This window comes from Poromitra crassiceps, assembly GCF_964638095.1.
Source record: "Poromitra crassiceps genome assembly, chromosome: 23".
NCBI lineage: Eukaryota > Metazoa > Chordata > Actinopteri > Beryciformes > Melamphaidae > Poromitra > Poromitra crassiceps.
Window position 1 is genome coordinate 7827124 of NC_139639.1, and position 25969 is coordinate 7853092.

A 25969-nucleotide genomic window follows, 5' to 3' on the forward strand; every position below is an offset into this window, starting at 1 on the left:
TAAAGGCAACTTCCTTCGATTTTCTTTCAAATAATATCATAATAGAAGAGATCAAATCTAAAAGCAGAAGCATACATAGAAATTCACATCTGACAATTACAGAACCTTTAGTTTACAGCACATTCAAAGTGAAATCTTCCTGACTCACAATAGTGTCCTTAGGGTTAGGGTTACCTTACTGAAACCTTCCCTCCACATCTGCTCCTTCATGCACAGCAGGAATAAAAGCATTTTTTTTTTTACATTTTATGTGCCCTGCAATTTATTCTGTGCACTAATGAGTCACTTTGGGGTGCCAAAACCACTACTACTAGCCTGCAGGTCTACTAGCCTGCAGGTCTACTAGCCTATGGAGTTTCATCGTAGCTTCGACCAGGGGTTTTTGGAAGCTTTGGCAAGAAAACATAAATAAAATAGGGGAACATTTTAATTGACCCACCACCCATTTCTGAGGCCCCAAACTTTGAAAAGACATTTAAAATCACAGACTTAAAGGATGGCCATTAAATACTGAGTGTGTGAGAGAATTGCAAAATTACTATCATTTGCTCCCACTCAAAGCACACACAAACACAGGCCGAGAGGAGCTTTAACTTCAGGGACAGAGTGACTGACAGAGGGAAGAAACCAGGGCCTTGGTACTCCTCTTCATTCTCTCCCTTTCTTCTCCCTTTGCCCTCTGTCTCCTCCACCAGTCTGTCTCCTCACCAGTCGGTCTCCTCACCAGTCTGTCTCCTGCCCCAGTCTGTCTCCTCCCCCAGTCTGTCTCCTGCCCCAGTCGGTCTCCTCACCAGTCTGTCTCCTCCACCAGTCGGTCTGCTCACCAGTCGGCCTCCTCCACCAGTCTGTCTCCTGCCCCAGTCTGTCTCCTCCCCCAGTCGGTCTCCTCACCAGTCTGTCTCCTCCACCAGTCTGTCTCCTGCCCCAGTCTGTCTCCTCCCCCAGTCTGTCTCCTGCCCCAGTCGGTCTCCTCACCAGTCTGTCTCCTCCCCCAGTCTGTCTCCTGCCCCAGTCTGTCTCCTCACCAGTCTGTCTCCTGCCCCAGTCTGTCAAACTTCCTGGGTGGTTTGTAAGAGTGCGCTCACACATGTGTGTGTTTGTGTGTGTGTGTGTGTGTGTGTGTGTGTGTGTGTGTGTGTGCGTGTGAATGTATACACAACACACACACACACACACGCAGGCATGTGTGTTTATTTAGTCTGTATAGAGGTGATGGGAACACAGCCATGGCCTCTGCCAATTTTCTTTACACTGAGAAAATAAAATCGGCCTCTGGACAGCTGGAAAAAGGGGAGCAGTTAAACAGACTCGGGGCCAACAGATACAAGGGCCCCTCCTTCCTCAAATCAACCACTGCAGAAGGAGAAAGCAGCACCTTCAACCTCTGCTGCATGCTTTACTACTTTACTGCATGCTTTACTACTTTACTGCAGATGGAGAAAGCAGCACCTTCAACCTCTGCTGCATGCTTTACTACTTTACTGCATGCATGCTTTACTACTTTACTGCATGCTTTACTATTTACTACTTTACTGCATGCTTTACTACTTTTCCACGGCTGCAGGCTCCAGGCTAACCTGACGCTGGCAGATGGATGGGTTTGCTTCACATTTGGTGGTATTGTGAACTCAATACCGCCCCATCTGGCCGAGTCCGGTTAGCTCCAGGCAGCACACTGTCAGAGTGAGAGAGAGAGAGAGAGAGAGCGAGCCCACCACTCAATGTGAAGGGCCGGCAGCAAACTTCCATCCTGCCGAAGTGCCCTTGAGCAAAAGTTTGGCTCCTTACCAGCATGAGCAAACACATGGATCAGTATGTGGGAGTTGTGTGTTATGCTGGCAAGGGTTTGTGTGAGGAAGGGCCCGTGCGGCAGGCTAACTGCTGTAACTATGCACCTAAAGAAGCTAACGTTAGCTGTGGAAGACAACTCATTTATGATCTTGGGCATGTAGATTTCAAATAGCCTGTTTCTCCCCTCACCAATGCTTAAGGACGCACGCAGTGTGCACAGTGCAGAGAGAGAGAGAGACATCAGACTTGCATGTACGCTATATTTTGTACAGTGTGTGTGTGGGGTGGGGGGTACAGTAGAAGGTCTGGTTCTGATAGGCAGGGTTCGCCACTGAATATGTATATTATATCATTACATTACGTTTCATTACATACGTCTTTGGACATAAAGCTATGTAACAAAATGTTACAAACGTTAGCTTTATGTCTTTGGACATAAAGCTATGCAGTTTCTGTGTGAGTGTATGAATATTTGTGGTGGAATTGGCTGTGATATGTTTTTTTTTTGTTGTTTTTTTTTGGCCGGGGAAGGGAGGGAGGGAGTGTGTGTGTGTGTGGGGGGGACGGTGGGGGACGGAGGGGGGGGGGGGGGGGGGGGGGGCAGCAAAAATCCTGCCTAGGGCACCAAATTGGTCAGGCACGCCACTGGCTCTAAGGCATAACTTACAAAGTTAGTTGAGATAGCATATCACAGTTTGTCATTGTGCTCTCTAATAGACCCATTTAACAGCAACTGTTTTGAGGTGCTAAAGCAGGTGTAACCGATAACATTAACGATGGTTCAATTCCATTTAGGTGTTCCAGTGCCAGGGCCCTCATTATTGGTTACACCTGCTTTACCACCTCAAAACCGTTGCTGTGAAAAGTGCTTATGGCCTACCACTTTCATACCAACGAGCAGTTTGACCAACCCTTCTTTTGTCAATTCACTAAGTCAGTCAACCCGGGTTAATCCCTGCTCATGACAACTCAGACCTGACCAGGGTCACAACCTGGCAGTCATGCATAACAAATTCAATGAACATTAGTAACACAATACATACTAGCATTAGCAACACTGAAATTAACCCTGGTCCAAACCACCTGTTGATGGGGGTCGCCAAGCCGGGTTAAAACGTTCATAGCGAATCAACCTGGGAAATAACCCTGATTGGACCGTTGGTGTGGAAGGGGTATAAGTGAAGACAGTCACCATGACAGCAAACTCACTCTCTCTCTCTGCCGTGAGAGGCTATGAGAAGATGAGGACCACCTGAATACTGAGATTTGATAGACATACTGACACACACACACACACACACACACACACACGCGCGCGCGCGCGTGCACATTTATTTGAATCCAATGAACCAATCCAAATACAAGAGTTTCAAAGTGTCTTTAGAGACATTAAGTTTACAAAAATATCTAGCCTTCCTCCCTCCACACACACTTGCTTCATCTCTAGATCTCCATCAGTCATCATCAAGACATTTTTTTCTCCTAGATTCCATTGGATTTAATTTCAAACTAAGATTGTAAGGAAATGCTCTGCGATCTGTTCCATTCCTCGGATAACGATTAGAGCAGTTTTCACAAGACTGGAGAAAATCGGAGTGAACGGATTGATTTTCACCTCAAGAGCAACTTTTCATATCAAACGTTTGATTGGATGTGATCGTGCAAAAGAGCAGAACACAAGTGCTTCAGTCACAACCTGTGATAAATCAGGACCAAGATCACGAGTTCATATGATGGCACAACACACACACACACGCACGCACGCACACACACACACACACAAATCACCACGGCCGACGAAATCAAGTAAAGAACAACAGCTTTAAACACATTTGAGGCAGACAAGAGTTCAACACTGTCCCATACAAAGCCCTTGGGGAAGTGTTGGGCATTGGAACTAGCCGCGAGAATGGATGTGAGAATGGATGTGACTGGAGGTCCCTGAAGATCATCAAAGACACAAACCATCCCCACAACAGCCTGTTCTCCCTGTTACCCTCAGGGAGGAGATACAGGGTCCCAAAAGCACGCACAAATCGCTTGAGGGACAGTTTCTTCCCGCAGGCCACGAGACTCCTTAACATACAGTGTAGTAGCTGTACTGTACCGCACTGTAGATGCTACCATTATGTATGTCTAATGTTTAATTGTATGTTTAATTAGGTATATGCTATTTGCATCTGTACGTCGAATTTAAAATGTTTAAGTACGTCCAAAGTATACACATGACATGTGCAGTGAATATGCCACTGTCTCTGACTTGTCTTATCACTCTACTGCCTTATTGCTTGTTGTGTCTTTTGTTGTTTTTGCACTCATATGCCCTGTTATATTTGTACTATGTTGTAAACGGAATTCACAGCACAAGAATTTCACACGTGATACTTGTACCATGGAGTGACAATAAAAATCTTGAATCTTGAATGTGAGATTGGATGCACTGACCGACTTCTAGGAGGAAGGAGGGTAAAGAGGGAAGGAGTGGAGGCCGTGGGGTAAAGAGGATTGGATGAAGAGGGGAAGAGGAGAGCAGGAGGGGTGTAGAGGCTGGGGGGGGAGGATGAGAGAGGATGGGGGAGGGGCATACCACCCACTAAGCCAGAGCTTGTGTGTGTGTGTGTGTGTGTGTGGGGGGGGGGGGGTTAGGCCGCTCACAGGAAACAGTTGTGGCTCCGTCCCAGGCCTCACACCGAGCTGCTCGGGCCACCCAGTCACCAGCAGACAGACCCACCAAACAGCCCGGCCGGCCGGCCCCGCCCACACACACACACACACATTTGTTTATTTTTATCCTTTGGTGGTGGTGGGGGGGGATTGTTCGGTGCAAGCTGTTTATTGGACCTTTGATTTGTCATGTGTCAGCGTTCATGTGTGTCATGTGACAGCGTTCATGTGTGTCATGTGACAGTGTTCAGCTTGCAGGGAATGTGTTTACATGAAGCTCAGCTTGTGTATAGTTAGGAAGCCGAGGCGGGGGGGAGGGGTGTGTGTGAAGGGGGGGCGGGGGCTCCCACTCTGAAGGCAGGGGGCGGAGCTATATGTGGGTCATTCTCCAGCTGGCTCTGCTTGTTGATGTCATGAGGGGCTGAACCCCCGGCCTGGTGTGCATGGGGGGGGGGGGGGGAGAGATTCCTTCACTCAATGGCTGAGTTGTGGTAAATGAGCTTTTAGCAGGATCTGGGCACATCTGTAGACTAATAAGTCAACAGCACTCGGAGGTATAGCGAGTCGCGGGTTCAAACATTAGCGTGTTATTCAGCAGAAAGGATTTATTTTTTCAGAAGTATAAGAAAAAGACTGAATTCTTTTGTTTAACTTGTAAACGGCTTACTCTTTTTATGGGAGAAAATTTAACAGGGCAGTGCAGTAAGTAGCCTACCATGATACCCAAGTTGACATTTGCTTAAAGGCAGTTGTCATAACGTGATAAAGAAATAGACCTACATGATGTGGTAGAAATATGTATAATAAATAATTTATACTTCTCAGCACAGAAAAGTTGATTGGACACACTTTCAGCGACCTGGCCTGCTTCTGATAACTCAAGTGGTACTACTCAAAAGTCTCGGGCTCCTTGTCTTTTCATTCACATGTACATATTCCAATACTTTATAGCTGGGGTTCATGACCCCCCAACAGTGCACGCATTCACTCACTGAATTGTTTATGCATGATACATTATACCTAGTCAGTTTTTAAAGCGATTGTGTATTTATTGTAGTTTTCTATCGTCGAATCAAATCACATTAAATCATTGGTATGGGAGATTTAATCATCAATGTAGATTTTCTTTTTTGTCAATCATCTCCCGACCCAGGTTGAGAACCACTGTCCTACAGAGCAGGTAGACTGGTTGTCTTCTGAACCACAGCTCACCCTACTGCCTATCGCATAATAGTTCATTATCCAAGACTGATGGGAGATTAGTTACATTTTCATACCATTCATATTTGCTGTTACAGCATTGCAAGTATATTTTGTATAAAGGAAGTATTGTTAGTCACTATGTGCAAGCAGTGGCTGGACAAACTCAGATTACAGAGGCAATGCAAAAATAATTTAATAGAATTTTTGAAGAGATTTCACAACGTACATTGCAATCAAACATTGTAAAACTTTATCCGCCAACATGAGACTACATCCAGTAAAGGAAGCTTATCGCTGCCGTTGAGCAGAAACATTGTATCTCCAAATTGAGCACATTTCTTAAATGGATTTAATGGGTACCCAATACTAACCTAACCTGTGAAAGTTTCAGGTACTTTGGATGAGCGAAATATGTTATTACCATTACACTGTTAAATGTGAATTTTTTTTCTTCCTCGTGAAAAATTGCTTTTTTGGACATACAAGGTTGCCCGACAGACGTTATGTGGACATCTTGAATTCGATTAGGGATGGGCATTTCTAGCAAAAACACTATTCGAAATTCGCTGGCCAAATTCGAATTTAATTCGAAATTCGAAAATAAAAATGTAAAAAAAATTAAAAATGTAATTTTTTTTTTTTTTGTGAGTGAAATGTTGCATTGTCTCCCCTGATTCTAAGTCTACGGCTTTATTAATTAATATAAAAAGCTTCTGCTGTGGATTTTTAGCTCAAACAAGCATTGCACCACTGAAGTAAAGAACATGTTACATGACATTGACATTTTCGAAAATAAAAAACAGTTTTGACAATCATGAGTGGTTCATTAAATATTTAGTAGGCTCAGGTCTGAGTGCCAAAGGGGTGCCAAAGTCACCCCCTCTCCCTCTTCATGGGATTTCATCCGCCATTCATTTTTCCATAAACCTTGCTTAAAATGATTATAAAAATTGTTTTACTTGCTCAAACCAAGCGATTTGACTATACTTAGAATCAGGGGAGACAATGCAACATTTCACTTAAAAAAATAAAATTTTTTTTTTTTTTTTTTCGAATTTCAATAATAAAAGTCGACCTTGATAATAACAACGATTATTCGAAAATTCGAAATTCGATGCCCATCCCTAAATTCGATGCATTTTAAAGTGATAACAAAGCTCCCCAGGGAGAGGTCAGTTCAAATGTAACAAGCTGAGATGAATGTCCTTCCCCAGGCTCAATCACTTCATTTAGATGAAAGTTGCAAAAGTACTTTAATGGGAAAAGCTTCAGGTGTGGATCTGACTTAAGGCAATTATCTGTTGTAATTGGGGGTAAGGAAAAAGCATCTTACTCTTGGTGTAAAACCTCAGTGAAAACTCAACACTGGCTGAACACATGCAAACCATTGCTTCTCTATACACACTTCAAGTTCACACATTTTGGAAGCATGAAAACTTAGCTCAAGGCAACAACTGAAGAGAAAAGTAAAACAGATATGTTTAGGTTTCCTTTTATCCTTTAATATAATTGGGGGATCACAATAAAATCAGGAACACCAGACAACCTTAAAATAATAGAATATAAAACATAAAACTTGAGAAACGCCTCAACGCTCACCACATGGCACCACATGAGGCACATTTAGTGTTAAACAACATGGTGGTGATGATGATGTTGGTGATGTCATTTCATCCTTAATCGTTGCTCTTGTGCCACTCCAGACCTCAAAGCTTTCACAGCATCTGTGGATGACAGGTAAGATACAGGTAAGATCTACAGGTAAGATCTACAGGTAAGATCTACAGGTAAGATCTACAGGTAAGATCTACAGGTAAGATCTACAGGTAAGATCTACTTGACATTCACTCACACATACATCGGTCCTGCCCGCAAACAAGAGCGCGCGAGATGCCTAGTTATCCAAAACGTGCAGCAATGGGACAGAGAAAAATCCAGCTGTGTACAAACCCATCAGTTTCCCCACGTGCTCTTCGAGGTCTGGAAGGCCTGTCTCAATATCATAGGACGTGTCCTCCATTGCCTTTATGAGCTCAGTGCTCCCCTGGGAAGCAAGAAAATGAAAGAGGTGAGGATTAACTAAGTTAAATCATGTTAAATAAAAGGTGTGAGGATTAACAAAGTTAAATCATGTTAAATGAAAGGTGTGAGGATTAACAAAGTTAAATCATGTTAATGGCATTATGGCTTCTCTGATTAATAGGAGACTACAGTAATGAGAAGGAGAAATGATACCTGGAGCTGCACATAAACCCTCTCCTCCAGCTCTGCAACCTGAGATATGGCGTCGTACACACTAGCATCCACAGACTCCTACAGCAATGAAGAGCAGGCGTTCACAAAGCTGTACCTGATCCACCATCAATACATGACATCATCAATAGCAACACTGATTCTGGATGTATTTGCAACCTCTTCTGATTTGCAGTCCTCTGATGAGCTATCCATGGGCTCTGGTGCCTTAGCTGCTCCACCAGCTTTGGCTGAACCATTCAGCTCCTTGACCCTGTCAAAGAGGGGGACAGACGTTTCCAGTGAGGTGAGGAAGGACTTGAGCATTTGTGTGTATCCCTTTAAGACAGCGAACCGCGTCACGCGGTCTTAAAGGGATACACACAAATGAGGGATACACACAAATGTTGCATCAGGTATCAATGGGTTAAACAAACTGAATTACAGCAGCAAACGAGGAAGCAAATGAAAAGACTTTTGTCCAATTGCGTGGGAGATCCTAGTCACGATGAAAGTTTGTTAATAATGTACTTCAAATCAAGGAAAATTCATCAGTTGAACTGTCTATTTTCAAAAACCTTCAATGCCCTGATTATATAAAAAAAAAAAATCAAATTCAATGATTTCAAGGACCTGGAACCCTGTTTGCAAGTTGGAGAATGACGTTTATGGGAGTGCCTTCTAGTGGTTTATGATTTAGTTCTTACTTGGCATGAGCGGTTAAACAAACCATTTACCCGTCAGCAAGCGGTTAAACAAACCATTTACCTGTCAGCGTAGCGTAGTGTGTTCATGGTGTAGTCACATGATGCCATGCCTGGGGATACCATTGCAATCTGAGAGGAGGTAGATACACAAACAGATAATCAAATACATACTGGGTAAGATGGTCTTGGGTCCAGTGCAGCTCTGAATAATGACATATTACAAAGTAGGTTAAGCAGAGGATTTGCTTTCAAGATTAATTGGTACAGCATATTCTGGGTCTTTACCTCATTAGCAGGTAGCGCACGTTACACTTTGATGATGGTCTCTCAATAAGATTCTCCAAGTATGGTGATAAAGATCTGTTTCACTGCAATCATACGTCAACCTTGCTATGCTATTCCATTTCCACCTCATGTAAACAAAACGGTGCACTTCAAAACCATATAAAATATTCTAAACCACTGTGTGGAGCTCTTGATCTTCATTTATGCTTTAGTAACGTTTGATATACCGTGTGCTATTGAAATACTAGACTTAACAGTGAGGCATACTTTGTGCAGTCTACCGACACCCTGTGCACATACGGTAAGCGACATTAATTTTGTATACGTCGCCAGGTATCCCCCAGCATGCTTTGCAAGGCGATGAGCGGCGGACGGCAGCTACGAGGGGAGGGGCCAATATTTGAAATCGACCAATTGAAGACGGAAATACAGCAAGACAGCCAAGCGACCAGCAGGTGTATGCGTCATCTTTATTTACATGGCTATATATTGTCTGCCAGAGTAACAGTATGTCAGATTTGGTGTGAAACACACCATGCAGGTCCTGGACTTCTCTCCGATGAAGGAATCTCGGAGGACTTTGGTCAAAGTGCTCATCCTGAATGGAATGTGATCGCTGTTCATTCCCAGTGAACGAATACACTCCTGAAGGAAGAAGAGTGAAAGCAACTTTAAATCACATGTTTTCAAATACCGGCTGAAGAAACCTGTACACTAAGCAGGGAGATTAGTACTGCAAAAATATAACTTCAAATCCACTAGCTGATGGATGCAACAAAGGCCAGGTAAGTGCTAAACTAAATACCTTTTTACATCAAAATCAAAAGTCCCACTAATAATTTTTTTTTTTTAACCCAGCTAGTAGCAGCAGCAGCATCAACCTTTTAGGCTTTTAGATCGCACTCTGAAGCCGTTCAGTTTCTCCACTGCTATGGGCTCTGTGTTCCCCCTCCCTTCTCCCCTTCTCAGACGGCTTGCCCAGGCCTAGCGTCAGGCCAGCCAAAACAAAATGGAAACTTCAGGTTAGCACTTGCAAAATAATGTCATTTAAACAAGTAAATAACCTTACTGAATGAAGCCTGTTGGAGAATTGTTTCAACAAACGAAGCAGCAAACGTATCAAAATACTCGTGATGTTAAGATTACATATGGAGTGAAAATGTGGCTGTTATTAACGTTAGAACAAGGGTTTTATTTTGAAAGAGCTAAAGCAAATGTAGGGCTGTGCCGATTCACTTATCTCCCGATTCGATACTATCACGATACTTTGGTGCCGATTCGATATATATTGCGATTCACGATTATTGCGATTCTACGATTATTGCGATTCGATATTACGATTTATTGCGATTTTTGTTTATTTTTTTCTTTTATTTTTTCAGTTTGTTTGCTTTTTTACACTAGATTAGAACATGGGAAAAGTTGAATCATACACTAGAGACTGTATATTATATATCATGAGTAGGGCTGGGCGATATAGTTAAAAACAGGGGCGGACTGGGATCATAATTCAGGCCGGGCATTAGATACCAAGCAGGCCAGGCCGATATGGGCCAACGCGCGTGAAATTTGGGCCGTTTGAAGCCAGATTTGGGTCCAATTTTACAATGAGATGCACCCACTTTAACCCTGAAGTGTAATTATTACTTCAGACTAACTAATAAAGTAATAAAACCACTAGTAAACCAGTAGGCGGCGCCTGGCCTGCTGTTCAGTGAGTGGCCTGACTGCAAGCACCCAAAAAAAAAAAAAAAATTTTTTTTTTTTTTTTTTTTTTTTAATTTGCGATTATCGATTCTGGAATAAAAGATCGATCCAAAAAATCGTGACATTAAAAATCGCGATACTTAGGTGAATCGATTTTTTCCCCCACCCCTAAGCAAATGACCCACTTACATTCCGGCTGACTTGAGGCAGTCTATGCGGCCTGTCGCTGGTACAAGAGACATGCTTTTTTCTGTTGGCATTTTACGTCAATGTGAAGTAATTAACCGTTAAGAAAATCTAATTTCAGCGTGTGGGAATCACTGAATCGTGATATAGTTTGTGGATGGATACTAGTGGGATTTTTGGCCAATCTAAAAAAGGGACTTAAGCCAGCCAGTCTACCTTGAGAGCCAGGAGGCTGCGGTTGATCTCGGCAGTCTCAACCAGAATGCTGCGTTCGTTGCTGCTGACGTCCGTGCCGCGCTCGTTGCCCGCCAGGTCGACCAAGGAGAACTTGCCATGCAGCGTGGTGGCGCGGTCACTGCGTCGCAGCGTGATCTGGAGGATGGCGTGTGAGCGGGATGAGTTGGCGTTGGCAGACGTCTGGCCTGACGTCCTGCGACAGATGTGAGGGAGGGGGGGGAAGCGCAGGCAACCAAGTCACCACCATGTGTCATTAGATGCAGCACGTGTGAGTATGAAGCTGATAAATATGTACAGTCAGCTGATTACTTCTCAGCACACTGTATATTCACTTCAGGACACATGAACATCTGACTAAAAACCTCTTTACTAGTAAAAAGATAAATAGCATTGGAATGCAACTCATCAATGAGGGATCTCAGCTGGTAAACACTTGTCAGCATGGCTTAGATATTTGCTGACTCGTTGATGCAGAACTACGCTAGAGAACAAAAACACCACCTCTCATCCGTACCTGCAGCCACTGCCTATCTCGATCATCTTGATGACATCTTCTGCTGTGGACACGCACACCTCCCGCAGGCCCACCACCTGAACCTGCTGCCGCTCATCCTCCAGAACACGCAGCTTGGCCTTCTTATTCAGCAGGTCGTACACCTGAATCCACAAGCAAATGTCACTTGAAGCCAGGATATGACAATAGAAAGTCCATTACATTTGATGACAAAGGTTTTAAATAGAGATTTGGAAGCCTATGAGAGAGCCTATGATTGCTACCTTGCCATTGTAAATCTCAAAGAAGCTGACATAGGGACAAAGATCCAGACTTGCATATCTCCTCTGGCTCAGAAGGGTAAAGACATCCTGGGCTGAAATGTAGAAAAGTGCAGCAATTTATTCACAATGGGCATGAAACAAGGTGGGAAAAATGCTTCAGATTCATTTCTATTCAGTGATCCAAATGTTAAATCTCCACACCTCAAACCCTAACCCAAATAAAATCAATAATATATATATTTTTGTATATTTAGGGAGTCTGTGGAATGGACAGCTGCAAGCTACTGGGGAGAATTGTGGCCCTACCTGCCAAGGCGTAGATGCCTTTAGCGTTGTTCTGCTGCTTCCCAGTGAAATCACCTCCCATTGTCTGGGGGGCAAAAAGAGCTATATTAGAAAACACATTTTAAAATATGGTGTACAGGACAATGCAAAAGTCCTTTTCCAAGGATGATTTGACTCATGTGAAGGTGTGCCTCAAAACATAACTTGCTTCCATCTAAATAAACAAAGCATAAAATGATGCACCATTTTGGACTAATCTGCATATTGCATATTGTGAGACTTACATGAGTCTTTCCACTTCCTGTCTGGCCGTAGGCAAAACATGTCGCCATGGCACCTTCAAAAATGGCCTGGACCAAAGGTTTGGCTGTGAACCTGAAGGAAAGAAATGGTCATTTATGTGAAATGTAATGACTTCATCCTTGAGTCCAAGAGGTGCAGCTTATCTTTGCCATCTCACACAGAAAGCCTGGGATCAGATCTGGTGTCTTGCATGAGATCAGATCTGGTGTCTTGCATGAGATCAGATCTGGTGTCTTGCATGAGATCAGATCTGGTGTCTTGCATGACAAAAGGTAAGATGAGGTAACTACCTGTAGACCAAGTCATTGGTGGTGGTCTCATCAAAGGAGTAGTCAAATTGGAACGCCTGGTTGTCCAGGTACTTGGTGAGGTCCACCTTCTGTTTTGGCTCATGGACCAGAAGACTACCGTTCCCGGGTACAGAGACCACGTCGATCACCTTCTTAGTGACCTCTGGATAAGAAAACGAGAAAGTCAAGTGGAAATACAAATTCAGTTCTGGGATTTCCAAATTGCAGACACAATGCGTTTCCTTCCAAACCAAAAGACAGTTAACTATTCTTGGACAAAACTACCGTATGTCATTAGTCACTTGCCTTGCTTGTTGAGTGGCCGCTTGCGAACGCACACACAAATCTTGTGAGTTTTAACCTGTACAAAAGCAAAGAGTGTGAAAGTGTTATGCTAATTTACAGTGAAGACAAACAAAAGCTGTGCCCATCTAAAATGGCAAAAGCCAACGAAGCTGTCCAAGTGAAAATGTACCAAGCTCTCTCAAATGAGACATTCGCTGTGAAAGTTTCAGTGTCACTTTGACTTTGTCACAGCTCACATCTGTGCTTATTGTGTCCATCAGCATTCAGTTCAGCACAACCAGACTGGCACACGTGTCTTCAGTCCAGTCTTACCAGGTCAGTGGGTTCAACATGGCATGATGACAGTACAACCAGACTGGCACACGTGTCTTCAGTCCAGTCTTACCAGGTCAGTGGGTTCAACATGGCATGATGACAGTACAACCAGACTGGCACACGTGTCTTCAGTCCAGTCTTACCAGGTCAGTGGCTGAGAGGGGGGTTATTTCCAGGGTCTCTCTGAATTCTTCGATCATCTGGTAGAATTTCTGGTTGGGTCGAGTAGCCTCTCCAAACTACAGGAGACAAAAACAAAATGTAGACATCCAAGGAACTTGTCTTTTCACCTGCCATGGTTGTGCATACCACCACTTCCTTTCAACTTGACAAGGACAGAAAGACAGAAGAATGAGAAAGAAAACTATAATCTCACCTTTCCCTTCTTGGTCCAGGGTCCAGGAGGGTCCAGGGGCTTAGCAACACTAGATACTCTTTTGTTCCCCTTGTTTAGCTCCTGGGCGGCCACAGTTCTCCTTCTGCCTGAAGTGCACAGAGATATTATCCAACATTATCATCCTTAGAAATAAAGAGGTTGATGATATAAGGGAGAAGTTAAAATTAACATCTACAGATTCAAAATATGAATCCTACTAATGAGGTCTTCTTTACTCAGAAACTTATGATGAAAATGATCTTGTCAGGTCTGTATCAGTGAACAGGTCGGGATCTTCCCTTCTTCATTGTGTACTGCTCTGTGTATAGAAGCATTGTCAATATGATCTATGTCAGTGATACTCAACGAGTATCCCGAGGCTCTAGAGCCACGTGCGGCTCATTTATGGGTAGTTGTGGCTCTTTTAAGTCCTACAAAGGAGAAAAAAAAGCATTGTCCGCAGAATTAATCAATATTTCATTCTCAAGTCTTCGTGTCCCTGCTCCCTCCTCCCCCACATCCCCCTGCTCTCCCTCCCCATCTCTCTCCTCCCCCCACATTTCCATCCCCTTCTCTTTCTGCCACTCATGATTGTTCAATCATGTTGTCATTATTACTACTGCAATTGCCATTGTGTCAGCTAGATTAAGCTAGACATATTCTCTGTGAAGTCCTCTTGAGACATGCTTGTGAATTACTGCTATACAAATAAACTTGACTATGGGAAAATGCATCTGTTTGCTTTGTGCGTCACAATTCAAAGAGGTCCAATTTGCAGCAGCATCACAAAACAAAGCACCCAAGGTTCAGTACAGACTTTCTGAAAGGTGCAGAGCTGAAGAGCTGGTGAGACTCAAACTGAACCAAACTGGTTTCAGGGAGGAAAGGGACCAAAGGGTTTTTGGATTGTAGCTCTTGGAAAAAAATGGCTCCCGAGTAGGGCAAGGTTTGAGTACCACACCTCTATGTAATCCTGTTGATTAAAAACGACGACAGTATGAAGGCGCTTTGTGTGTGAAATGCACTACTGACCTGTGATTACAGGCAGAGGAGGCGGACGTTTGGCCACCTCATTTTCTTTGCTGACCTCACTGAGGGAAGCCAGCGCAGACTGCTTGGCCTCGTCCCTCCTGCGCTGCAGGTTAGGAACGGCTGCGTGGAGGAAGGACAGTGCAGTTTAGAGTGGTTACACAAATGAAACCAGCTGATGTTTCAACAGAGTTCAAATGATTTGGGCATCATCACATAGGAAAGACAGTGGGAAAGCAGTTGTACAGGGCAGAAAACACCCTGCGAAGAAGACGTGGAGAATGGAGTGGACATATACAGTACACAAAACCATAAACCATTCTGTTAAGATCTAATGTAATCCAGGTAATAAATTAAATAAGTAAGTTTGGTGTTTCGGAGCAAATTCAAATGTGGATTTATTTTTCCTACAAAGCCTTCGGAAGAGCCAGTACTAGGGGTGCACCGATCACGTTTTTTGCCACCGATCACCGATCGCCTATGGGAAATATCTGCCCAACCGATCATCGCCCGATCACCGATTACCGCTCACCGATATATAAACTCCTCAAAGAAAGTTTGGAAACATTATTTTAGGTCGATTATTTCTCCCCTTTAATAATACCAATTGGCATTGTATTTCATATCGTTGGAAGGCCTGATTAGTGATAGGGCTTTTTTTTTTTTTTTAAAAGGGGGGGGTTTTTAATATAAACAAATTGCCGGTCGCCCATCGCATATTTGAGGTCCATATCGGCTGATACAGATTGCTTGCCGATCAGTGAACCCCTAGCCAGTACCAACCAGCCTTCAGAAGAGCCGGTACCAACCAGAGTTTGTGAGGACTTGTGCAGGAGGGACCTCGGGGTAGAGAGTCTCTGGGTCTGGCTGAGCGCTGTGAGCAGACTCTGGGGTGGGGACTGCTGCAGCAGCAGGGGCAGGGACCTGGAAGAGACACGTCTGCCTGGCAGCCTGAGAGCGTCCTTCCTTCTTGGCAGTGGTAACTACAGGCACAAGTCAAATAGCTGCAAAGTGAGTCATGGTGGCATTGGTGGCTGGTAGTGATGTTACGTCCCGACACCGAAGCTCGCAAGCATGGACCTCTACTCGCTAGGCAGCTGTATCGAGCCATGGTGCCGAGACTCCCGTTGGTCCAGGAAAAGTCACTATGTCACATAATGCTGTATTTGGTTTGACAGCTTGACGCACTCACACCGTGTCAAACCAAGCACACAGTCCCCCAAAACCCAAGCAGGCTACATACTTTACCAAAATACATAAATCTGTATTTGTACCAGGCCGATGTGAAAATGACATGTTAGTCGTTCTTTTTTGTATAGTACATTTCAGAAACATAACAGCAGCTTAAAATACTTTATAACAGAAATAGACTTATAGATATGGAGTTAGAGGGGGCAAATAACACGGTCCAACACTAGTGCTAGCAATAATAGCAATAATGGAGCATCTACGTGTTGGTTGCACTACATTTATTTGTCCAGCAGATGTCGTACATGTGTGCCATGTCATTTGAGGCTTCAAGTAGCTTCGTTTGGCCATCACTTAGTGGCTGCTTCAATGTTTAGTCCATGTCAGAAACTTGCTAACCATCATTTCTCTGGGGTTAAAAGCCTCGTCCAAACTCCTTGAAACCAAACCAAGTGCACAATAGAAAGACAGCCTGACAAATCCCAAGTGCGCAGAAGCAAAAGGTTTGCCATTCAGAGCCTTATTCAGAGAATAACGTTACTTTTTATCCCATTTCAATTGTGCCACGGGGTGCAAACGTAAATTTAAGGTAACTTTGCATGTCAAGAAAGTCACTGTCGTCAAACTGAAACGTAGGGGTTAGTTTCGTATAAAAACTACATAGCTCGTGGAATTGATTTTAGTGCTACATAGTAGGGATGGGCATTTCTAGCAAAAACACTATTCGAAATTCGCTGGCCAAATTCGAATTTAATTCGAATTTCGAAAATAAATAAAAAAATGTAAAAAAAAAAAAAAAAAAAAAAAAATTTGTGAGTGAAATGTTGCATTGTCTCCCCTGATTCTAAGTCTACGGCTTTATTAATTAATATAAAAAGCTTCTGCTGTGGATTTTTAGCTCAAACAAGCATTGCACCACTGAAGTAAAGAACATGTTACATGACATTGACATTTTCGAAAATAAAAAACAGTTTTGACAATCATGAGTGGTTCATTAAATATTTAGTAGGCTCAGGTCTGAGTGCCAAAGGGGTGCCAAAGTCACCCCCTCTCCCTCTTCATGGGATTTCATCTGCCATTAATTTTTCCATAAACCTTGCTTAAAATGCTTATAAAAATTGTTTTACTTGCTCAAACCAAGCGATTTGACTATACTTAGAATCAGGGGAGACAATGCAACATTTCACTCAAAAAAAAAAAAAAAAAAAAAAAAAAAAATCGAATTTCGAATTTCAATAATAAAAGTCGACCTTGATAATAACAACGATTATTCGAAAATTCGAAATTCGATGCCCATCCCTACTACATAGCAGATAGCACTAAAATCTCAAGTTCATGACAATTTACGTCTGCACCCCGTGGCACAATTCAAACGGGATCAAAAGTAGCAACGTTATTCTCCGTTCACTGCCATTGATATTTTTTCATTTTTTCAGCACTGATATTTGCCTCTATAAGAGCAAAGAAAGTTTGACTGTATAACGTTACTTGTTCTAATCAGCCACAATTGAAAGCAGAGTAAAGGGGAAAAACAGAGTGCCACCTGATCCCATTAACAAAAGGTGTGATTAACGAGATTGATTTGAGGACAGAGGAACATGCAGGACATGCCGACCTGTCTCTTTAGCTGGGGTGGCTGACGGAGCAGAGGCTTTTGGAGGAAAACAAGCAGTTAGGAGAAAGACCATTTGAACATGTGACCAAAATAGACAAATAATGTCATGAATTTACATACAGGAGGGAGGGGCAGGGATCCTGGAGGAACGCAGTCGACCCTCAAACTTCTATTGAAGAGACAAACAGAAACAGAAAGGGATTATCATTCACTTTGCTACGTGTGCTTCTCCAACAACTCATTCTCTACGGCTCTGCAGGCCCAGTTGTCAAGATAACGTTAGGCGTGTTTACGATGGAAAATATCTTCTAATAGATCAATCAGCTAAACGCTATAAAACCTTTTCAAACATTTCATTGCACGAGGATGTTTTCTTTGGTGCGATTGATTTTAAGATGAAAATGAAGGGACACATTTTATTAATATTCAATCTTGTCGTTTTTCATCCATAAAATTAGATTTTACATCAGTAATGGAAAATAAGACTGAATATTAAACGGTATGTCCCTTCATTTTCATCTTAAAATCAAACATAACAAAGCGTGTTAACTTTACAGAGCCGTAGAGTCCCGACCCATAGTTTGGGAAACACTGGCTTAGAAGCTCCCATAGCAAAACAGGCCAGACTGGTCAGTGGTCACCGGTCGTCTGTTCTCATATCCAGGTCAAAACTATGGCCAATATCACTATTGAAATACAGTGATTATCAGAGATGCACAAGTCAGATCAAGTTTGATGTGGTCGATCCAGCACCCTTTATTTTGATACTGGAGACGACAACGTTGTATTTAGCGGTTGTTGTTGTTTGGGCCTTGTGTAGAGTTATTATCACCAAAGGTTATGCCAAATTCCACAGCAGCTGAGCCTGCAGGTGTGCTGCTCACCATAGTGTCACATGATCAGAGCCACAGCAGCTGCAGGTGTGCTGCTCACCATAGTGTCACATGACCAGAGCCACAGCAGCTGCAGGTGTGCTGCTCACCATAGTGTCACATGATCAGAGCCACAGCAGCTGCAGGTGTGCTGCTCACCATAGTGTCACATGATCAGAGTCACAGCAGCTGCAGGTGTGCTGCTCACCATAGTGTCACATGATCAGAGTCACAGCAGCTGCAGGTGTGCTGCTCACCATAGTGTCACATGATCAGAGTCACAGCAGCTGCAGGTGTGCTGCTCACCATAGTGTCACATGATCAGAGCCACAGCAGCTGCAGGTGTGCTGCTCACCATAGTGTCACATGATCAGAGTCACAGCAGCTGCAGGTGTGCTGCTCACCATAGTGTCACATGATCAGAGTCACAGCAGCTGCAGGTGTGCTGCTCACCATAGTGTCACATGATCAGAGTCACAGCAGCTGCAGGTGTGCTGCTCACCATAGTGTCACATGATCAGAGTCACAGCAGCTGCTCACCATAGTGTCACATGATCAGAGTCACAGCAGGTGCAGGTGTGCTGCTCACCATAGTGTCACATGATCAGAGCCACAGCAGCTGCAGGTGTGCTGCTCACCATAGTGTCACATGATCAGAGTCACAGCAGCTGCTCACCATAGTGTCACATGATCAGAGTCACAGCAGCTGCAGGTGTGCTGCTCACCATAGTGTCACATGATCAGAACCACAACAGCTGCAGGTGTGCTGCTCACCATAGTGTCACATGATCAGAGCCACAGCAGCTGCAGGTGTGCTGCTCACCATAGTGTCACATGATCAGAGCCACAGCAGCTGCAGGTGTGCTGCTCACCATAGTGGCACATCAGAGTTGCTGCAGCATTACTACATGCAACATTGGGGAGCTGACGGTGACACGTCGGGAAGAAGAGAAACAAGGGGAAAAATAGCAAGTTCTGATTCTGAGCAATTTAGCTATTCATAGAATTCCCATGATGTCACAAGCATTTTCCTACCAATATGGCACTACAATGCACACAGCTCATTGGCTGTTTGTGTCATTTGATTGTAAGCACCAGTTAATTGATTACAATCACCGGTTACTTACCTAATCCTACCAAAATGGCCGTGTGGTGATTTAACAGAATACTATCAATAATCACTTGAACAAAACTTTGGTCAAAATATAAGACAGGGTTATGTGGTTGATTTGACTTTCAATGACTTTTCAAGCACTTGTTGGTTAAACAATGTCAAGGTATTGCAGTACTTGATCCACACACACACACAAAATCCAAGCACTTCAAGGACCTTGTATGAACCACCACTCAGAAAATCCTACTATTTTGGGATGAAAAAGGTGACAAGTCACCTAAAGTTGACTAGGTACGTTTGCATCCCTGTAAATTGCACTTGCCTTCGGTGGGGGAGGTGTGGCGGTTTTGGCAGTGACAGAGTTGATGTGGTTCACCAGCTCTGGATTGAGTGCACACAGCTCTGACACTTCAACCTGCACAACAAAGAGACACATGGCTCATCACCGTCTTAGAATAATGGCAGCGACTGGTCAATTAGCCTTTTTCACTTCCCATCCAAGTCACCCATTTTGTGTCTAAAAGGCAGGAAGCAACACAGGTGCAAGCAAAACATTAACGAGGGCCCCGGCACTGGATCACCTAAATGGATTGGAAGTTGGAAACCCTCATACTCCCTGCCTTTTAGACACAAAATGGGTGAATTGGGTGGGAAGTGAAAAGGGCGATATATAATCTATAAACTATAACGTTATGGTCTAGGACTGGCCCTGAAGTATAACAGGTGAGGGCAACATCGTCAATATTTCAAAGTGAAGGGCTTTCTCAGTAGGCAGTCACTGGCAGGCTAGTGAATGCAAGTGTGCTCTTCATTACTGTGACTTGTTTGTTAGCCCCGACTGAATCATTCAATCAAGTATTTATTTAAAAAGTAAATACAGAGGTGGGTCAACTATCCAAGGTGATAGTTTATCCATCTTGTTTACCCTTATTGATTTATAGAACTAGGTGATCTGAAAATAGGGCAGTAAACAGAGGCGGGTCAAACTGCGTACTTCCTCCACTACGCCCCTGCTGCTGTTCTAAAGTACACCGCCAATGGCAGGCTCCTCTTCCTCCACTACGCCCCTGCTGCTGTTCTAAAGTACACCGTCACTGGCAGGCTCCTCTTCCTCCACTACGCCCCTGTTGCTGTTCTAAAGTACACCGTCACTGGCAGGCTCCTCTTCCTCCACTACGCCCCTGCTGCTGTTCTAAAGTACACCGTCACTGGCAGGCTCCTCTTCCTCCACTACGCCCCTGTTGCTGTTCTAAAGTACACCGTCACTGGCAGGCTCCTCTTCCTCCACTACGCCCCTGTTGCTGTTCTAGAGTACACCGTCACTGGCAGGCTCCTCTTCCTCCACTACGCCCCTGCTGCTGTTCTAAAGTACACCGTCACTGGCAGGCTCCTCTTCCTCCACTACGCCCCTGTTGCTGTTCTAAAGTACACCGTCAGGCTCCTCTTCCTCCACTACGCCCCTGCTGCCGTTCTAAAGTACACCGTCACTGGCAGGCTCCTCTTCCTCCACTACGCCCCTGCTGCCGTTCTAAAGTACACCGTCACTGGCAGGCTCCTCTTCCTCCACTACGCCCCTGCTGATGTTCTAAAGTACACCATCACTGGGAGACACGAACCTCTTGTTGGAGAAACTCACCTCCTTCCCACGAGTCATGTTCCTCTCGTGCCACTCCACCATGACGGTGGAGTTGGAGGCATCAACGGATTTGACCGACTTGATGGTGGCCGGATGCACTCGACCTGGTTTACACACAAAGCGCCAGTCAGACGTTATTCGTGACCGTCAACGACGTTATTAGGCGATAGAGGAGAGGACAAGAGACAGCTCACCGTCACTCCGACTGATCTGCACCGAAAGGCCGATGAGAAGTCGTGAAAGGCTGCTGCTCGCTTCCATCTCAGCCGCTTGGAAAGAGCAGTTAGCTAAAACGGTGAAACTCGCTAACGACGTTAGCTAAGCTAGCCGAAGACAGAAGTATGTCGCGCTATCTCGGTCGCCGTATGTTGCTTCCTTCGAGACGAGAGCAGCACTAAAATCTCAAATTCGTATCATTTATATAAGGTGTGTGTTTCTCGAACTGACAAATTACGGCGAAGAGAAGAAACCGCCACCGCTGTTTTAAATCATGGATCATCAATGGCGCTTTTTCCGGGTGTGGACGAATCTGCGCCTGCGCTTCAGTCGTCTTCTTCCTTAGTGTTTTATGGCGGTTGGCAACCAACTTAAAGGTGCATTACCGCCACCAACTGGACTGGATTGTGGAACAGGGGATTCAAAACGAAACAAAACAAACCAAAACAACTACTCTTAAATTCTTGTGTCTACCCCAATTTCTTTAAGAAACTTAATAACATGCATATAAATGCTACCTGCTGTTTTCCCTAATAAACCTGGCAACGAAAAATCTTGATGTTTTGCCATTCTCAATGCCTGAAACATAGTATTCCTTTCTGTATCGTATTTCCTACAGTGTAAAAGTATATGTTCAACAGTTTCTGGTTCGCTACAGTGTATACATTTCCCATCAGGGTGCTTGCCTATTTTATGTAATGTATGATTGAGAGCTGTGTGACCTATTCTTAAACGGGTGATAATGCTTTCTTCCCTTCGTTTCCAACCCACCCTCCTTCCAGCTCCAACCTGCCTTTGTATGTTATATAGGCTAGATGTCTACCAGTTTCTTGACCATCCCAGTACTCCTGCCATACTGACTGCACGTATGTTCTAATGAATGTCTTGACTTCAGCTTTACTTAATGGAATGTTTATATCTACCTGTTTGATTCTTAGTGCTTGTTTGGCTAAGATATCCACCTGCTCATTCCCCTCCACACCAACATGAGCAGGGACCCAAAGGTAGCGTGTAGCTATGCCCTTCATCTCCAACCTGTACATTATATTGAATATTTCATTGATGATATCTGTTCTGAACGCTGATCTGCCGGATTGTATGCTTTGTAGTGATGAAAAACTATCAGATGCAATAACTGTGTTGTTTCTTTCTCTCTGCTCCACCCACCTTAATGCCAATATAATTGTCAATAGCTCCGTTGTGTATACTGAAAGATGGTCTGACACCCTTTTCTTAATACAAATTTCACCCTCTGGAATATATAGCCTACTGTTGCCCCTGCACACCCGGTTTCTGGATCTTTGGAGCCGTCTGTAAATACAAACACTGAGTCTGAATAATGCTGTTCAAAATAGCTCTGGACTACATACCATGTTGGAGTTCGCTTTGCCTTGTCCTTTAATTCCTGCTGAATGTTGAGGTCTACCTTCGGCAAGGGGAATAACCAGGGAGGAATAGAAGATATTGCAACTGTGGGGCTGTATTGTAATTTACCCAATCCTATATGTTCTGCCTCTCCATTACCAACCCATCCAAAACTTGTGATATTTGACTCATTGTGTTCCCAACAGTCCTTCAAAATGCTCTTGGCAGGATGTGTGTCACTATGACCCTGGAGATGAACCCAGTATGACAGCATTAACTTCACCCTCTTAATCCTCAGAGGCATGTCTCCCATCTCCACCTGCATTGCTGCCACTGGAGATGTTTTAAAAGATCCACTGCAGATTCTCAACGCCTGAGCTTGTAATGATTCTAATTTCTTGAGGTTTGACTCTGCTGCTGACATGTAAGCTACACACCCATAATCAAAGACAGATCTCATGAGTGCCCAGTATATATTTTGTAGTGATGTTCTACTTGCTCCCCACTCCTGTCCAGACAAACATCGGAGTATGTTGATAACCTTTTGACACTTAGTCTTAACTTTATCCAAATTAACTCTCCACATGAGCTTTTCATCAAACCATACACCAAGAAATCTAATCACTTTTACCTGCTCAAGAGGTTGCTCATACAATTTCAGGGAGATGGGCACGATTTTATGCCACCTTGAAAGAACAAATGACTTGTGTCGTTGCTACAGACAGTTTGAATCCCCATTTAGCCCTCACCTGGCTCCACAGCTATACAACAGGCAGAAGACAGAGAGTTGTGGCTAATAGACCCTTCTCACGGGGGCCATTTTGTGTCGAGAAGCCAGGGTAAACACAGGTGCAAGCAAAACACTAATGAGGGTTTCCAACTTCCATGATTGGAATTTGGAAACCCTCATTAGTGTTTTGCTTGCACCTGTGTTTACCCTGGCTTCTCGACACAAAATGGCCCCCGTGAGAAGGGTCTATAGCATATATAGCACATGGAAAGATATTACATCTGGGGTTCCACAAGGGGGCGTCATTTCACCTTACCTGTTCCTGTTATGTCCATCCGATCAGTCCTGTTCAATGATACACTTGATATAGGGTATGCTGACGATATAGGGCTGTCCCGTGCCATTAGACTCTCTGACATAGGAACTGATACATCAATAGCAGGTGAAGCAAAGCGGCTTGAGGAATGGGCTGCAGCAAATAACATGCTTCTCAATGGCAACAAGTCAATGGAGCTTCACTAAGGACCCTCCCCAGCCAGCCCCTCTAATCCTCAACGGCCAGGTTGTCCCTGTTGTCACAAGCACAAAATACCTGGGTTTCCACCTGGACAATCAGCTCAGTGGAGATGTTCACTGGGTTTCCACCTGGACAATCAGCTCAGTGGAGATGTTCACTGGTTCCACCTGGACAATCAGCTCAGTGGAGATGTTCACTGGGTTTCCACCTGGACAATCAGCTCAGTGGAGATGTTCACGTTGAGGAGGCTGTGAAAAAAGCCTCCAAGCATCTGCATTTTCTCACTGTGATGGCAAGACATGGGTTTCCTGTAGAAGACCTGGTCGATATCTATAACAAACACACTGATCAGACCATGTCTAGAATATGGGAGTGTACTGCCTGTGGGCTGTACGGCTAAACAACGAGCCACCATGGACAGGGTTCAGAAAAGGGCTGTCAAAATAATGATGAGGTTCAAGGACGTCTCTTTGCATCTTCCTGATCTGCAGACAGGAAGAGAACAGGCCACTGTGAAGCTGATTCAGTACATGTCATGCAGCAGCCTAACCACCCGCTCCACCACATCCTCCCTCCTAGTAAGGAAGAAAGGACTGGCCGTGTTCTGCACAGAGGCAATCAGTTGTCTTTGCCAAAAACCAGAACAAATAGACTGAGAAACTCCACCATCTCTTGTGGCTTCAGGCTTTTTAATGGGCTGTAGCGTTGATTGTATTTTTGATGTTGGGGTCTGTTTTAATAATGCATAATGTATGTGTATTTTTTTATTTTTTTCCGAGTGTACATTCTGCATAATTCAATCATGTATTGCAAGCCAGAATGATTCAACTCAAACTCAAAACTCAAAACTTACTAGCCCAGTTTTCCACTTCAAGTACTGCCTTTTGTTTATTTTCTTATTAACATAAGATACATTAAGGCCTCTTATCCAGATAGCACCATCATCCGCATACAAAGACTTACCTACACTTTCCTGAACCCGAGAAAAGATATCATGGATCATTACATTAAATAACACTGGACTACATACACTTCCTTGTGGTGTTCCATTCTCCACCATATACATACTGGAATGCTCTGCCCCCACTCTTACTTGTATTCTCCTGTCCAATAAGAAGCTTCGAACCCAATTATATGCTCGCCCGCCAATTCCCAATGATTTTAACTTAATTAATAGTCCTTCCTTCCATAGCATGTCATATGCCTTTTCCACATCAAAAAAGACAGCTACCACTACTTCCTTGTTGGTCTGTGCTTTCCTGATGTCTGATTCTAGGCACAATACAGAGTCCATTGTATTCCGACCCTTACGGAACCCACTTTGATATGGAGAAAGAAGATCTTTACTTTCTAAAAAATAATTCAATGTCTCTGTGACCATCCTTTCCATGATTTTAGACAAATGAGAAGTCAGGGCAATAGGTCTATAGCTACATGGATCTGAAGGGTCTTTCCCTGGTTTTGGGACAGGCACAATTATTGCTTGCTTCCACACAGAAGGAAGTGGTCCAATCTCCCAAACCCTGTTAAACAGTCTTAACACTATACCCAATGTATTATCTGTCATATTTTCCAACATTTTATAACACACACCATCCTTCCCAGGAGTAGTCTGACGAGCACTAATACTTGCTCTCCTTAGCTCAAACATACTGAAAAACTGGTCTAGTGGATCTCCTGACGCCTCCATTATTTCTAATACTTGAGGATTCTATATTAAGACTCTACTTCTGCACTGCCTGGCCTCCTCTGCAAGATTATCCGAACTGTGAACTTTCCTAAATGTTTGTGCCAAAAGTTCAGCCTTTTCTAAATTACTGACAGCCACTTTGTCCCCACTGTTTAGCACTGGTAACTCATCATTTCTTCTTACCCCCCCATCCTTCTAATCTGACATCTGACATCTGACAGCTGTACCTCTCTTCCAATACTGTTACAATACTGCCTCCAAAAAGTGCGTTTTTGTGTTCTTATTGTCCTCCTAACTATTGCCTGAGCCCTTTTATACTGTACCAAAGCATCA

The 25969-nt window shown here is 43.9% G+C and overlaps 1 protein-coding gene across 1 annotated transcript; it reads right to left on the reverse strand.

The window, feature by feature from the left end:
- Positions 1-5895: 5895 nt before the first annotated feature.
- Positions 5896-21623, reverse strand: LOC310797204 (kinesin-like protein KIF2C). The gene is made up of 21 exons (XM_083659553.1): positions 21313-21623; positions 21119-21222; positions 19805-19897; positions 17617-17665; positions 17497-17532; positions 14697-14816; positions 13665-13771; positions 13432-13527; positions 12974-13028; positions 12668-12830; positions 12359-12449; positions 12096-12159; positions 11790-11881; positions 11527-11669; positions 10992-11205; positions 9417-9527; positions 8659-8726; positions 8071-8164; positions 7894-7971; positions 7609-7702; positions 5896-7382 (listed from the first exon to the last, which is right to left on the reverse strand). Exons 1-21 carry the CDS (start codon positions 21377-21379, stop codon positions 7324-7326), a joined length of 1998 nt encoding a protein of 665 aa, XP_083515679.1. The 5' UTR covers positions 21380-21623; the 3' UTR covers positions 5896-7323.
- Between the last annotated feature and the right edge of the window lie 4346 nt (positions 21624-25969).

Bases quoted from the DNA above. Each gene is read 5' to 3' on its own strand.
- LOC310797204 (XM_083659553.1), bottom strand. From the start codon at position 21,379: ATGGAAGCGAGCAGCAGCCTTTCACGACTTCTCATCGGCCTTTCGGTG. The intron at 8,727-9,416 runs GTGTGTTTCACA...ACCTCCTCTCAG, and splicing joins AGAAGTCCAGGACCTGCATG to ATTGCAATGGTATCCCCAGG. The intron at 8,165-8,658 runs GTAAATGGTTTG...CCTCTTTGACAG, and splicing joins ACACTACGCTACGCTGACAG to GGTCAAGGAGCTGAATGGTT.